General features: G+C 38.6%; 2 protein-coding genes across 3 annotated transcripts in view; both read right to left on the bottom strand.

The window, feature by feature from the left end:
• LOC130420703 (histone H4) overlaps nt 1-14,896 on the bottom strand; it is a 59,255-nt gene that overhangs the window by 31,472 nt on the left and 12,887 nt on the right. The window lies entirely within an intron of this gene.
• LOC130420677 (uncharacterized) lies at nt 976-5,960 on the bottom strand. Of its 2 annotated transcripts, XM_056748163.1 has the most exons (5): nt 5,438-5,960; nt 5,073-5,195; nt 4,819-4,923; nt 4,371-4,484; nt 976-4,012 (listed from the first exon to the last, which is right to left on the bottom strand). In XM_056748163.1, exon 5 carries the CDS (start codon nt 2,506-2,508, stop codon nt 1,249-1,251), a length of 1,260 nt encoding a protein of 419 aa, XP_056604141.1. In that variant the 5' UTR covers nt 2,509-4,012; nt 4,371-4,484; nt 4,819-4,923; nt 5,073-5,195; nt 5,438-5,960; the 3' UTR covers nt 976-1,248. The 2 variants fall into 2 exon arrangements, with proteins under 2 accessions (XP_056604141.1, XP_056604142.1); XM_056748164.1 differs by lacking the exon at nt 5,438-5,960 and having other exon boundaries at nt 5,073-5,250.

Here is a 14,896-nt window from a genome sequence, read left to right as displayed (position 1 = left end):
CTATGGCTTATGTGGCTGTAAGCCTTAAGTGGGCCATATAAGACATGGCAAATGTTGCCCAGTTATCTTAAAATGTATGTGGGGCACACTTGGCAAATATTCGGCACAGTAAGCTATGGCTTATGTGGCTGTAAGCCTTAAGTGGGCCATATAAGACATGGCAAATGTTGCCCAGTTATCTTAAAATGTATGTGGGGCACACTTGGCAAATATTCGGCACAGTAACCCAGGTGAAAAATACGTAGAATTAATTGTATTATAACTATACTTAAATTTCAATTAGTACGTTTATAATGCATTTGTATTTTCAACATGCTTATTCGAAGTGCAATAAATATATCTTGAATTGTATTTGAATACATTTGTAAAAAGTGTACTTGAAGTACTCTGGTAATAAATGTATGCTTCATTACACTTTAAAGAAATGCACTATACACAAGCATACTTTCAATGTCATCTTTAAAAGTGTACTTGAAGTACTCGTTATAAATATATGATAAATTGCACTTTTATGAAATGCATAATACACAAGCATAATTTCAATGTATTAATAAAAAGTGTACAAGAAGTATGTTGGTAATAAATATATGCTAAATCACACTTTTATGAAATGCACTATAGACAAGTACTTTAACTATTTTCTAAAAAGTATATTAGAACAATTTTGGGTATTAAACATATACTTAATTCAATATTTAATAAATAAAAGAAAGCATATTTTTGCAACACTTCTGAGTACTTGTATCATATTTATATATGACAGACGCAAAATGTGTAGTTTTCATTTACTTTATTGGTTTGCTACAATTATATATTTTTCTTTTCATTTTCAACAACAAAATGACTTTTAGTACTTTTGAAATATCGCACATTAAAAACATATACAATATATCATGTAAATGTATCAAGATGTCAAATTTTAGCCAAATATTTACATTTACAAGTAACAACAATGTTCACCATACATTTTACTCACTCAAGACACTTTCATTTAACATCATGACTTTCAATATTTAAATCACACAGCCAGTTTGAAAAATCCAGTTCAAACTTGAATCCGAACCTTAGTTCCCATTTTTCCCCACAACAGTATAAAACATCATATACACACCAACAAAAAAATAAATCTTAAAGTTTACAATTTATGTGCTCTACACATGAATGGCCAATAGAAAAAAATGATAAAGCATTTTACATATACTATAAATTAATTAATTAAAGTCTTTCAGTAATATAACTGAAATCATTTCAGTCTCTTTCAATATTATTTGGCAGAGCTATGACATACTTTTTGTCTTTCAACTCAATCATAACACATTTCCGTTTTAAAGACAGTGTACGCACTGCGTAAATAGTGTTTGACACTTTAACCTCATGGATAAACTTGGAAAATATGTTAATGTCCGAATCCCTACAAAGCTGTCTTCCAGACCTACAAAGCTCCTTAACCAAAACACAACTCATTTGTTCGTTACAACCTTTAGGATTAAATGCCACAATGCTCAGAATCGTGCATAACGTGCCATCAGCTAATTCTACAACAGAGTTGTTTCTTTTTTGAAGCCTTGTGTAAGTTTCTGTGTGATAAAGTACACCGTCAATAAGAAAACGATCATAATAAAGGCCTTGCTGTACCCTGATACCAAAGAGATCCTCTATAGCAAGGATGTGCCGTACTGGAATTGTCACTAAATGAGGATTACCAAAAACCCGAACTTTCTCTGACAGTTGTGCTGATTTTGCTGTTTCTTGGATGCTGTTCTGCATATGATAGAACAGTTTTTTGACTGTGTCTTTGGCATTCTTCATGTGCTTGTCAGCCTTGGTTGTAAGGTCTCTCCATTTGAGGAATCTCTTGACTATCTGTTGTTGGACATGTGTGGTTCCATTAAAGAACTTCAAGAGTGTGCCATTAAAAGACTCAAAAGAAAAGGTGGATGTAGCCCACAAAGGTCCCCAGTTTCTCACACTTGCAGAAATGTGTGTCATCAAGTGCACATTAAATGTCATATTTTCTTTGCCATACAACTTCTCAAATTCCCTAACAAATTTCTTTAGTGCGTTCTCTGCCCTATCAACCTCAACCATTGATATATTTTCCTGAAGCAGAGAATATATACCAAAAACAAGAAGGAAAAGATGGTTCCAGTATTTCTTAGGAAGAACACCACAAAGCACTGGTAAAGCATAGAACAGGAGAAACGATCTCCATTCAGAGGCCTTCCAATATTTACGTTCTTTTACAGATCTTGGAACTCTAGTTAACTCTACTGGAGGGTGGATTGATAGTAACTGCTTATCAATGACTTCGGATTTTGTGCCAAGGTACCATGGTTTGTCATGATTAGTTGAATCCAGCCATAATGTCATTAGCTGCCGTGTTACTCCTAGGCAAACACTGTGCTGGTATTCAGGCACAAACCCATTAACCATCTTAAAGTTTGCTAGTTTCATTAAAGGAGAGGGACCTTTCACTCCCATTACAGGCTGCTGAGGAGTTGCAGCCATAGCATGTTGAAAATGCTCAGATTCGCATCTGAGAGATGGTTCAGTGTTATGAATCTCAATGGGAACCCAATTGCAAGGCAGGACAACAGGAGGTGAAGGGGTAAACAGATCTATTTATTACAAATAACAAGACAAAACAGGCAAAACAAAACCCACAATGGGGAAAACAAGACAGGAGAAACTATAAACTTTAACAAGGACACTAACTTACTAAACTACAAAACAAACACTGGGAACAAACACTAAACTAAGACTTACTAGACACAGGGTTGATAAACAGCATACAAGGAACAATGACTAACAGGAACCAGGCAAGACCTCATCAGGAACAAGGTAAACATCTACAGCATACAGACACGTCTAAAACATGCAAGGTAACACTTACAATGAACGCGCACAAGACAATGAAACGTGAGGACTCTTATAGGGAAGATAACAAGAGGGAACAGGTGCAAGGGATTACAATCAAGGAAAGCTAATCAACACAAACTAGGGAACAGGAGGGTAGGAACGATGACGAGACAAGAGAGAGATGAAATCGTCTCTCTCCCACATGAAACAGAGGATTCTGTATGATTCCACCTCTAAACCAAGAAATACCTGACAAGGAGAGGTGGAACCATGACAGTTCAGGACATGTGTAAGAGTATGATCTCCCACCCTTATGATAGCAAAAGTCACAGCCATATATGCCATTAAATTGCTTTGTGTTTCGAATTTGGGGACGAGCCACTGAATCTGAACTACAGATCAGGGCATGCACCTTAGATGAATGTTGCTCGTTCTGTGTGTCTGTCCATTTGATTCCAGTTTGCTCCAGTTCTTGAAGCTCATCAACAAATGGAGTTAACAGAGTTGCCATGTTAGGTTTCTTCTCTCCAAACCAAATACAAGGAATGCAGATATTATTTTTCCGTTCTTTTGGATCCAGTTCAATGATCTGGCACTGAATGGGCCATAGCTGAGACTTTGAGCTCTTGAAAACTGGGATACCATCACAGTTCCACAATAAACTCACATCCTCTTTATCAATTTTACCAGCCCTGATTAGCTTTTCATACTCCATTCCTGAATTTATGTCATTTATAATGCCATTAGTTGACATTTTTCTCTCTAAAGTATTCTTCGGACTTTCCAGAATGTCCTTAATTTGTCCAGATAATTTTAAAACCAGAAAATACGACCCGTTTTTTAAATTTTTGTCTGCATCAAACGTCATGTGACATACAGAACACTGTGTCTGACCATTAACCTTACCTATATAGTTTGTGCATCCAGAGCAGTAAAAATGTGATTCATATTGTCCAAACTGACCATAAGCTTTATGAAATAGGTAAGAAGTAGCTGGCACAGTTCCTGGGAAATGTTCATTAAACAACTTGAGGAGGTCTTCCAGAGCTGTCCCTGAGAGGTTGTGTCTCAAAATAAAGGACATTAAAAGCATCATACTCTGACCTCTGGAGACAGGTGCTCCTGGGTAAAGTAGCTCATCCACCTCTGATCCCTACAACAACAAAAATAAATAAATGAATTAACAAACAGATTAGTAACTAGATGGACACTTGCACAAAGCCTGTGATAATGCAGAAAAACAGTGATCTATCTAACAGTTTTAACGAAAACTGTCCAGGATCCATCTCTTTACCAATTTCATTTAATTTTGCACCAAACTGACCTGAAACCCTCCATTGGTTCCAGGTACTTGGTAGATAAAATTCTATAAAGAATGTAATGTGCAACTATATTATTTAAGTTTGTGTTTAATGCAATTATAAATTATTTTCCAATGGTGTGGGCCAATCGTAATAATTAGATTCCTTTTATGTAATGCAGGATTTTAGCCACACCCATCAATAATTTACCTGCGATGGATTTGAGCTTGGTCCTTGGTTCAGGTGAGGTATCTCAGGTGCTAGTTGCAAATCAGTATACTCTTGGTGTCCACCACAGACAATATCAGGCCTGTCCTTAATTGTCTGTTGAATAAAGATTTGTATATCTGAGTGGCAAGTTCTGCAAACAACTTTTATTTGAACAAATTTAGAGACATGTTTAGAATTTTAAAATGACCCATTTAAATGACCTGCAATAGTTCTATAAATATTTCAAAGCCACTTCCTCTAGCTGTAACAATTATGTCTGTATTTGTACAGACATGTACAAAAATAAACTCATCTAACCCTCACAGTTCCAAAACCCAATTTATAAAAGCCAAGTCATATAATATTGTCATGTTGTGACAGTAGTCTATCCAGCCACATACAGTATAATGTAATTGTGGATGTACATAACAAATAATAATATATTTACCTGAGAGTGTAAGTCGGCTTCCTGATGATGAATCTCAGGAGACTGGCACAAATTGGTCAGGTGAGGCAGCCCTCTGCTATCATTAGTAGTCACTTCATTAACACTCTATAAAACATACATATACATATGCAGGCCAAATGATGGATTACTGTTTTTTCATTATATGACATATAACATTATATGTTGTTTGATTTTAAATCTGTGACGTAAAAATTTTAAAATAAAAAAACTGATGTTGATAAACGTTTACCTACCCACTCAAGTATTTCCTGCTCTTGGTTATCCGATTTGAATCGCTTTGCTGGTCTTGGGCACTGAGTATAATGAACATTGTTATTTTCCTTGCTGGACTCATTGTTATTGAAATTGACTGGGAGCTGAAAAATATCAAGTTACTGTAAGTATCATAAACTTTACCTTGCAGCTTCATGAATCAATTAATAATAATATAAATCTCTAGTACTAGCAGTAGGCTTTGAAATACTCAAATAAAAAAAAAAAAAAAAATCACAAGATGCAATACCCTAGGATCCAACCCACAAGCTTACGTTGTTAAAACAATGCTCTTACCACTGAGCTACAGGAAAACTACAGTCTATAGATACTTATGCCTATTTACCAGTTTTTTCCTTCTCCTGTATTCAGTTGTTCTTGGTAATTCAGAATCATTGCAGCACACATAGTCTTTGTAACCACCTCGGCGTGAATTCTGCAAAAAAGAAAATGACAAAGATGTAGAAATACTGTGTACCACAGACAGACGTGCAAATACAGCATGTTGTATGTAGCAGGAATACCATGCAGAATAAAGAAAATAATATATATAATTTGTTGCAAGTCTGGCTACAATTTTCAAACTGTGCTGGAAAATAATATTTAACTAAAAAAACATTCAAATAAAACATACCTCTTTATTTGCAGCCAACTTCTTAAAGCGGTGATTTGTCGTTTTTGGAATCTCATTATCTTGTGAGTCCAGGTAAGATTTATATTTCTTCATTATTGTCACTTCAGCGACAGAGGCATTCCAACTGATGTTATGGCGACGGAAGCAGCAATTATTAATACTATCAACAGTAGTTTATACTACTTTTGAAGTGAATGCAATTTCGCAGGGCATTCAGTTTGACCAATAAGAGTAAAGCCTTTCAAATCATATTAACACTAACTGTCCAATCAGAGACAGCCAATTGAAAACTGACGTTTTGAGCGGTCATTTCGGCTGGGCGACCAACGGAAAAGAAATGTCAGCAGGAGCCATGTCGTTTCCAAAGTATGCTTTGTTTTATTTCCCTGACTCTGATATCTTGAAAGTGGACAGCACCGATATCATTTTAGGAGAGCACAGACTATCAGAGTTCGTGGTCGGTTCACGCGAGCAACTTCGAAGCGAAGAGGGCTATGTAGAGGTGCGTCTGTCAAGTCGCAGCAGACATGGACAGACCAAGACACTGCAGCAAAAATTCTACTTCTTAGTGGTAAGCTGATTCATTTTATCGATGAGTGTGACTAGCTTTAAGATCACTTTGGGTTTAGAAAGTATTTTCCCACGCAAACATCATTTCAACGTTTGTTAGCATTTAGATCAATGATAGCTAAGTTACGTGGATTACTGACACAATACCGACTTGCTAGCATTAGGTCTAGTAAATTTAGGCACCTATTGTTGATGCTTCCTAGAAAGTGTCTTTTTCTGTTTGATATAACCGCTATAAAACGTTGTCCACTCTTTGCATTAAAAATAATGCTTGCTAATTAATCGGCCTTAAGCCTTGTTACAATATTATTATATTTATTAGTAAAGTTATTGTAGTGGAAAAGTAATTATTTATGACAAGTATTTGAAAGTATTTAGATATACTCAGGATGCTGGCGCAGTCGATTCGCCTCGACCTGGGCTTGTTGGATGTGTGCATGGACGTGATCTATTTCTCAGTTTAAAATGTTCTTATATTATAATTTTGTTATTTAACCTTTTGTTTTTAATGACAGATGTTTACAAAGACTTAATTGTGAAGAGAGATGCTTTTAAGAGAGGAGAAGACATCTGGAAGACAACCACACAGCAGGGGAAAAAAACAGCTGAGGCCTTAAAGGTTTTGGATTGTCCTTACTTTCATAATAATGAATGGCCTGCCTGATCCTTTTTCAGTTTCTTTATAAATATTATTTTTGCTGGTGAAATGTAACATAAGAATGTATTATTTTTAGATTGCAAGTACTTCTCAAGGTGCAGCCGATGTTGCAATGGGAGACAAACTCAAAAGAGACCTTCAGAACTTACAAAGAAAGAAAGCAGTACCCGTAACCTCCACTCCAATGTCCGATGATTCAGATAACACAGACATTGACATGTTTGAAAAGAACGAGCAGAGAAGATCAAGGAAAAGAGTAAGCAATGTTTTAATTTCATATCAAATTATTTCAAAGTTTTATTTTCACTATGATCTATTTTTCATTACAGTGAAGTATCAAAGTATCAAGGTAATGCGGCTTTCACACAGGACGCGGAATGCGCTGTGCTATGAAACCCATTCATTTCAATTGCTATCTCCATGAATGGGTGTTTTGATTTGATGACATATGTCAATTCAAGTTGGCATGTCAGGTGTGTTTTAAGTCAGGTAGCTTGCTTTAGGTAGGTAATATGCCTGTGAAATTCTCGTCTAGCCTCCTCCACTACTTTGAAATAAAGCTCTTTTGCTATAGAAACCGTGTAGAATTCCTTTCGCTTTAAAACTCTGCATACTTTGCTCCTGCCAGCGCAGCGCAAATAGAAGGGCTATGCTGAACCTAGCGGCCAGTGTAGCGCATTCCGTGTCCTTTGTAAAGGCCGCATAACTTTTGGGCTACATTCACCTCAGTTTTTCAACTTTGTCTGAAAAGGAGATTCATAAAGCATCTTTTAGTTTTCCTTTAATAAGACTTGAATCAAATGTTTAAATGTGTCCCTGTGAAATCCAGGCTAAAGAAAAAAAATCTTAATTGGGTGATAAGCATCAAAGTTTGATTTCAGCTATTTATTTAACTATGAGTTAATCTGTTTACACAGCTTTACTTTTTTCATAATGTTCTTTACATTGTGTGGAATGATTTTATGTAAGAAAAAACAGCACATCACCCACAATGACTTTTTACAGGCAGGGTCACAACTATGTAAAACATTTTTATTGGAGCTGCAGTGAGTTTGGGATAGTCACCCTTCTTTTTGCATGCAATTTGTGTGTTTCATCTGGTCCCTAAATCTCTGCCGAAGAGTTGAATCGTTTAGATTTCGCATGAAGCCCTGGCGTCCCAGTAAACACAATAATTAAAAATATAAATTGTAATTATGCAACTATTAACATAACATTTCATGTTATCTAAACTGGTTACATAAGTGAATACAACATCAGTAATTTACTGTAGGTGTTTGTCGAGCTTCTTCTAACCTTGTGTCAAATTTAACACACAGACTGCAGTGGACAGTGACAACGAACAAGATTGTGATAATGGAAGCAAGGAATTTGAGAACAGTCTTTTGCAGAGCACACCTCCGCAGAACACTGTCAAGCTTGATGGTGATGTTGTCAAAGCTTTAAAAGGTAAATTATTAGTTAATTGAAATGTAAATATGACGTTTTTATTTAATGATTTAAGCCGACTGAGTCAATTTTTTTTTGAACAGTTTTTTTGTCAATCAGGTGAACTCAATCTGAAACATACTTTTTAATCTTGTAGAGCTTCCTGGGATAGTATCATCTCTCAAAGATGTCTTAGAGTCCATTAAAAGAGGCTCATACAGCTCAAGTTCCAGTTCCAGTGAGATGTCTCTTGCTGAATCCTCAGAAATGGTTAGAAAACTTTATTAAATGATAATAAAAAAGTCATAGTAGTATTTATCATATATTTTTTAGCTGTCTTTGTTTGCTCATGACCACTTTAGAAAATCCAGTAGCATACACTAAATGAATTTCATTGATGCCATTCAATTTTTTTCCTAATACTGCTTGTTTATTATTACCCAGATTTCTATAGCCGATTCTGATGTGAAAGTCCCAAAGAGGATGTATGACAGACTGAATAAGTCACGGGTTTCTCTTTTTGCACAAGATTTGGCAACTCTAATTTTTGGAAAAGATAAACTGGCAAGATGTACTCTTACTGGGAAATCAGGAAACATCAAAAGACCAATTGGACCCTCACAAGGTCACCGTTCTTATTGGTATGTGTGCTTCTTGTTCATCATCACTTTTTTGCCCCCTTCACAAGTCACAAGGGACTGACCACAACTTAAAGTATGCCAAAAAAGATTTGTCATGTATTATACAGTAATTGATGGCAGGCTACTTTTCACTTAAACTTAAATGTTTTTTTATGTTTTTTCATGAATCAAGTTCACAGTTGTTCAGCAAGACTTGTATTTCTGTCCATTTTAATTTCACTAGCATCTCATATTTAATATCTATTTTTACATTAAGAGGTGATCAATACATACGGTTGCCATGTAAAAGAACGTTACATTTATATCAATTAACAAAATATAAATTTCAAAACATTCTGTTCTGTTGCAAAAATAGTTTTTCTTAAATTGTGCTTTAATATTTAAAAAGTTTATTTTCCTCCTATTCACAGACACTGTGATTAAACAGTTCCCGAACACAACAGTGTCTGAGGTGCGAGCGCTCATTCGCAGGAAATGCAACAACGAGTCAAACTCAAAGAACAGTCGCTCTCCACTGGAAGGATGAAGACAGTGACGTTTCAGATGATACAGTCCTTGGTAAACTGTTTGGTTATTGCCAGTTTGTTGAAATAAATTCAATTTATTGACTTCCGTGGTTCTTCATTTGATTCAGCTGTTTGCAGCTTGTATAAATGCACTTTGATTTATTTAAGTTTTTATTTGTTAATTTATTTTAAGTTTTGCTTATCGAAGCCAATTAAGTTTTAAGTTACATATCTGTATGCCACTACATTGAATGTCATTGTGGAGTTTACATTTGCTGGTTTTTAATGTATGCTTGATGTAAAAATGACATTAAAGTTTTGTAGTTTCAAAATGCTTGTGTGTAATTTACAGTATTTTTACTGTCTGTTAATGAGTATTTTGCATTATATTTTAATAAATTGAAAATATAAATTGTCATAATAAATAACCATTTGTGTAATACATTTTTAGTATATAAATAGTACCCCTTTAGTGATCTGCAAATAAATTATCAAGGAGCTTTAAAGACATTTAAAGTATACTGGTAGCACAATAATGATCAACTGAAATTATATTTTCATTATAGTTCTAGTACAGCAATAAAGTGTACTATAAGTATAATTTAAAGTAATTCAGTTAAATTGCACTTAATGTGTTTAAAATGGGTCCAATTTAACACAATTTCAATATATTAAATATATTGAAAGTAGCTTTAAATTGATTTTTAAACTAACTTTAAGTATACTTAATATACTCAAAGTTGTTCCAAAATAATACCTTTAATATGTACTTTTTAAAGTATAATTTAAATATAATAAGTATGTCCAAAAAAGCTCAATTTAAATATATTTCCTTTTCACCTGGGTAACTAAACTATAAAACCAAAACACTTGAACAACAATGACTAAACTTACTCAGACTGGGGAATACGAAACAGGAACAAGGAACATCCAAATAGGCAACAAGGTGGGTACAAACAGCTACAGCAAGGGTAAGACATACAACAACGTCAAACCTCAAACAATGAACGCGCACTAGACAAAGAAACATGAGGACTCTTTATAGGCAAGGTAATTAACACAAACTAGGAAACAGGAGGGTAGGGAAACAATGACGTGACTCGGGGAGAGTATGGAAAGCCATGAGTGTCAATACCATATGGAAAGCCAAAAGTGTCAAAACCATCTCTCCCCACAAGAAACAGAGGATTCTGTATGATTCCACCTCTAATCCAAGAAATACCAGACAGGGAGAGGTGAAACCATGACATGTTAGTATATGGTAAATCAAGAGTAGCTCCACACGAATGAGCAACTGGTCTTCTGCTGAGGCCAGATTCTGCATTGAAGCTTACCTTAATTTGATCAACACATATGACAGAAGAACCTGTACAGAAGCGTAGAAATTTTTCTGCTTTGCTTTGGTCAGCATTTCTGACTGAATGTTGCAGATGATTGAATACAGTGTGTTCTTTCTGAGAGCGAATCATCTGTGATGTTTGAAGTAGCTTTACTACCTTTTTTCCAGTTGCCTTCTTTGTGTCATACAGAGACAGTAGTCTTTCCTGGTCTGGTACTTTGGGCAGTGCAAATTGCATGGTTTTGGAGAAGCAATCTATTATGTATTTGGGCTCTTGAAGAATTGCTTTATGGGCAATTGTTTGAATGGCAACTTCCATGTTGTTTTTCAGAGGGATGCAGTGAGAGCCCATTCTTGTGAAGAGATCAAGCAAATCCTCTTCATCACATTCCTCCAGTATGCGTTGACGAGCTTTTGCAACAGCAGATCGTTCAGTCACAGAAAGGTTGTTGTGGAAAGATGACATCAGGAGTCAATTCCATGCATGCATGCTAAAATGAAAGCACTGGCAAGTCTAACGGGTAGTTCACCGAGGTCAAGTAATCATTTTACCCATATCCTTCTAACTGCTTCCCATTCAACTTCAGAGAAGTCTGGCCTTAGTCTAGGAATCCGTTCATCTTCCCCTTCACACTGTTCGAGGAACTGATCCCAGAATGCAGTATAGACTTCTCTGGACACTCCAGCATCATCTACAGCACTCTCATTCACAAAGTCCATTTTCAGAGTTGATAGAATTATGTTGCTATCCACGAACACTGCCAAAAGATCTTCTACAACCTTAACCCTGTGTATAAAAGCATGCATATCTTTTGGATTTGCTACGTTTCCAGATGACATTGGATGAGAAAGGTGGTTTCTTGAATGTGGCACATCCGATGGTGAAGCCATTTCACTACCTATCTAGAAAAAGACCATTTACAACGATTATTTCAAGATTTCTTTACTTTTTTCCAATAATTATTTAAGTTAGAAGAATTAAAGCATCACGCTGTTCTATCCTAACAACATTTTCTGTTTTGTCACTCTAAAATAGCACATTTTAGATTAGATTAGATTAGATTAGATTCAACTTTATTGTCATTACACATATACAAGTACACTGTAACGAAATGTAGTTTAGGTCTAACCAGAAGTGCAATTAGCAAGTGCAGATATACAGTGTGAATAAATACAGAATACGATATTAGGAAAATAATTTACGATGGGCATGTACTATAAAAATATGAAAATCGGTATGTTCTATGAACAATATATACAGAAGGCTATATACTGTGAACATTAGTGTACAGGAGGTTATGAACAGATAACAATATAGACTATACAATAGTGCATGTGACTTGAGTGTGCATTAGTTACAGACATTAGCTATTAAAGTTGCAGTGCAGTAGATGAGTTAATGTGGTTATTAAAGGTACGGCGCAATACATGAGTAGATGCAGATATACAGTTACAGTGCAGTAGATGAGTTAGTGCAGTTATTGAAGCTATAGCGCAATAGATGAGTAGATGCAGTTAGTTATGCGATAGATGCAATGCAATAGATGAGTTACAACGCAGTAGGTGAGTTAGTGCAGTTATTGAAGTTACAGTGCAGTAGGTGAGTTAATGCAGTTATTAAGGTTACAGTGAAGTAGATGAGTTAATGCAGTTATGAAAGTTACAGTGCAGTAGATGAGTTAATGCAGTTATGAAAGTAGTCCATTAGTGCAAATGAGCATTCAGTGTAATATTCCTGGTGTGCAAGTGAGCAGTATAGAGTGATATAGCAGCAAATGATGCTGTGTGTGTGTAAACAGTCCGGTAGAGCAGATACATGAAGTACTGTGTAGTAGAGTAGTCGGGGCGAGACCGTGGTTCGAGTCCGGTGAGTAATTGTGAATTAGCGCCAGCTGTGCGCACACCGGCCTCGAATCACGTAGGAGATGGGAGCATATAAAAGAACGAGCGACCGGACCGTCGAGGAGAGAGGACCGGGCCCGAACTTATGTTATGTTTGTATTTATATTATGTTTTGTTCGCCGGCGGTCGTCCGTGAGGGGCCGCCGCCTGTTATATTACTTTATTAAATGTTTAAATGTTTGCCGGTTCCCGCCTCCTTCCTTCCATGTTATTGAGATTTGTTACATTGGTGCCGAAACCCGGGAGGAAGGAGAGACATGCTGTCGGAGAGTCCTCGCCGCCGAGTGGCCTCGCGGTGCCGGAGAGTTCGGGCAGCGCGGACGAAGGGCGTCCGCCAGTGGCTGCCCGAAGCGGTGGCTCTGGGGAAACGGAAGTGCACAGTGCGGCCACCGTCAAAACTTCGGTGGAACGGCGACCTTTGCTGCCGCGCCCCTGGGTCGAGGTGGGGTGGCTTTCGTCCAATTGGGAGCGGGGGGGTTGCCGCCGTCCGCCAGAGGCCGGAGCCTGTGTCCGTCCCCCGAGGGGGAGGAGCAGGGGGCGGAAGTGCCGGGTGAGCCACCGCCTGCCAGAGGCCGGAGCCTGCGTCCGTCCGCCCAAGGGGGAGGAACAGGGGACGGGGAACCCGCCCCGACTCCCGGATAAAGGAGGAGCCACCGCCGGCCGCCAGGGGGCGGACGGTCGAGCCGTCCACCGAAGCCCCAGGGCCACCGCAAGGCACCGCGAAGGAGAGTACTCCGGCTGGTTGAGGAACGAGCGGCAGCATGTCGGGGAACCGGATTTATTTATTTTTTTCCTCTCTCCCCTCTCTCTTTCCGGTCGCTCCGAGGGCTCCCGTCTCCGTTGTCTCGTCTCGTCGCTGCATACCCCCCACCCCCCCCCGAGGGAGGGGGAGGGAGCTTGCACAGTCGCGGGGGTACCCCCCGGCCTGTGAGGGGTGATGGGGGTATGTAGTAGAGTAGGCGGGGCGAGACCGTGGTTCGAGTCCGGTGAGTAATTGTGAATTAGCGCCAGCTGTGCGCACACCGGCCTCGAATCACGTAGGAGATGGGAGCATATAAAAGAACGAGCGACCGGACCGTCGAGGAGAGAGGACCGGGCCCGAACTTATGTTATGTTTGTATTTATATTATGTTTTGTTCGCCGGCGGTCGTCCGTGAGGGGCCGCCGGCTGTTATATTACTTTATTAAATGTTTAAATGTTTGCCGGTTCCCGCCTCCTTCCTTCCATTTTATTGAGATGTGTTACATACTGGTGTGTACAGTGCAGTCATGCATGGCAGACCTGTAGTGCAATGTAAACATTGTAATAGCAGCATTAACTTAAAGTTATGAGAGGTAGTGGAATCAGTGGGGAGCAGAGTTCAATAATGAAACAGCTCTGGGAAAAAAGCTGTTTCCTAGTCTGCTGGTTCTTGTCCGGAGGCACCTGAAGCGCCTACCAGAAGGCAGGAGAGTAAACAGTCTATGAGCGGGGTGAGAGGAGTCCTTGAGAATGCTGCGAGCTCGACGCAGACAGCGTTTCTTCTGGATATCCTCAATGGAAGGAAGTGTAGTTCCTGTGATGTGCTGGGCTGTTTTCACCACCCGCTGCAGTGCCTTGCGCTCAGCAACAGAACAGTTCCCGTACCAGACTGTGACACAGTTGGTCAGGATGCTCTCCATCGTGCAGCGATAGAAGTTCACCAGGATAGTTGAAGACAGTTGGTTCTTCTTCAGTGTCCTCAGAAAGAAGAGACGCTGGTGAGCCTTCTTGACCAGGCATGAGGTGTTGGTGGTCCAGGACAGGTCCTCCGAAATATGGGTCCCCAGGAACTTAAAACTGGAAACACGTTCAACAGCCGTCCCGTTAATGTGGATGGGGTCGTGTGTGCCTCCTTTCGCCTTCCTGAAGTCCATGATGATCTCCTTTGTCTTTGAGGTGTTAAGGAGCAGGTTGTTGTTTGAGCACCATGTGGCCAGGTGCCGTACCTCCTCCCTGTAAGCAGTCTCATCGTTGTTGCTGATGAGACCAATCACTGTAGTGTCGTCTGCAAACTTGATGAGGGAGTTAGTTCCATTCACAGGCCTGCAGTCGAGTGTGAAAAGGGAGTAGAGAAAGGGGCTCAGTACGCAGCCCTGTGGTACACC

Source organism: Triplophysa dalaica, chromosome 5 (assembly GCF_015846415.1).
Source record: "Triplophysa dalaica isolate WHDGS20190420 chromosome 5, ASM1584641v1, whole genome shotgun sequence".
Lineage (NCBI taxonomy): Eukaryota > Metazoa > Chordata > Actinopteri > Cypriniformes > Nemacheilidae > Triplophysa > Triplophysa dalaica.
This window is presented reverse-complemented; position numbering and strand designations above follow the sequence as displayed.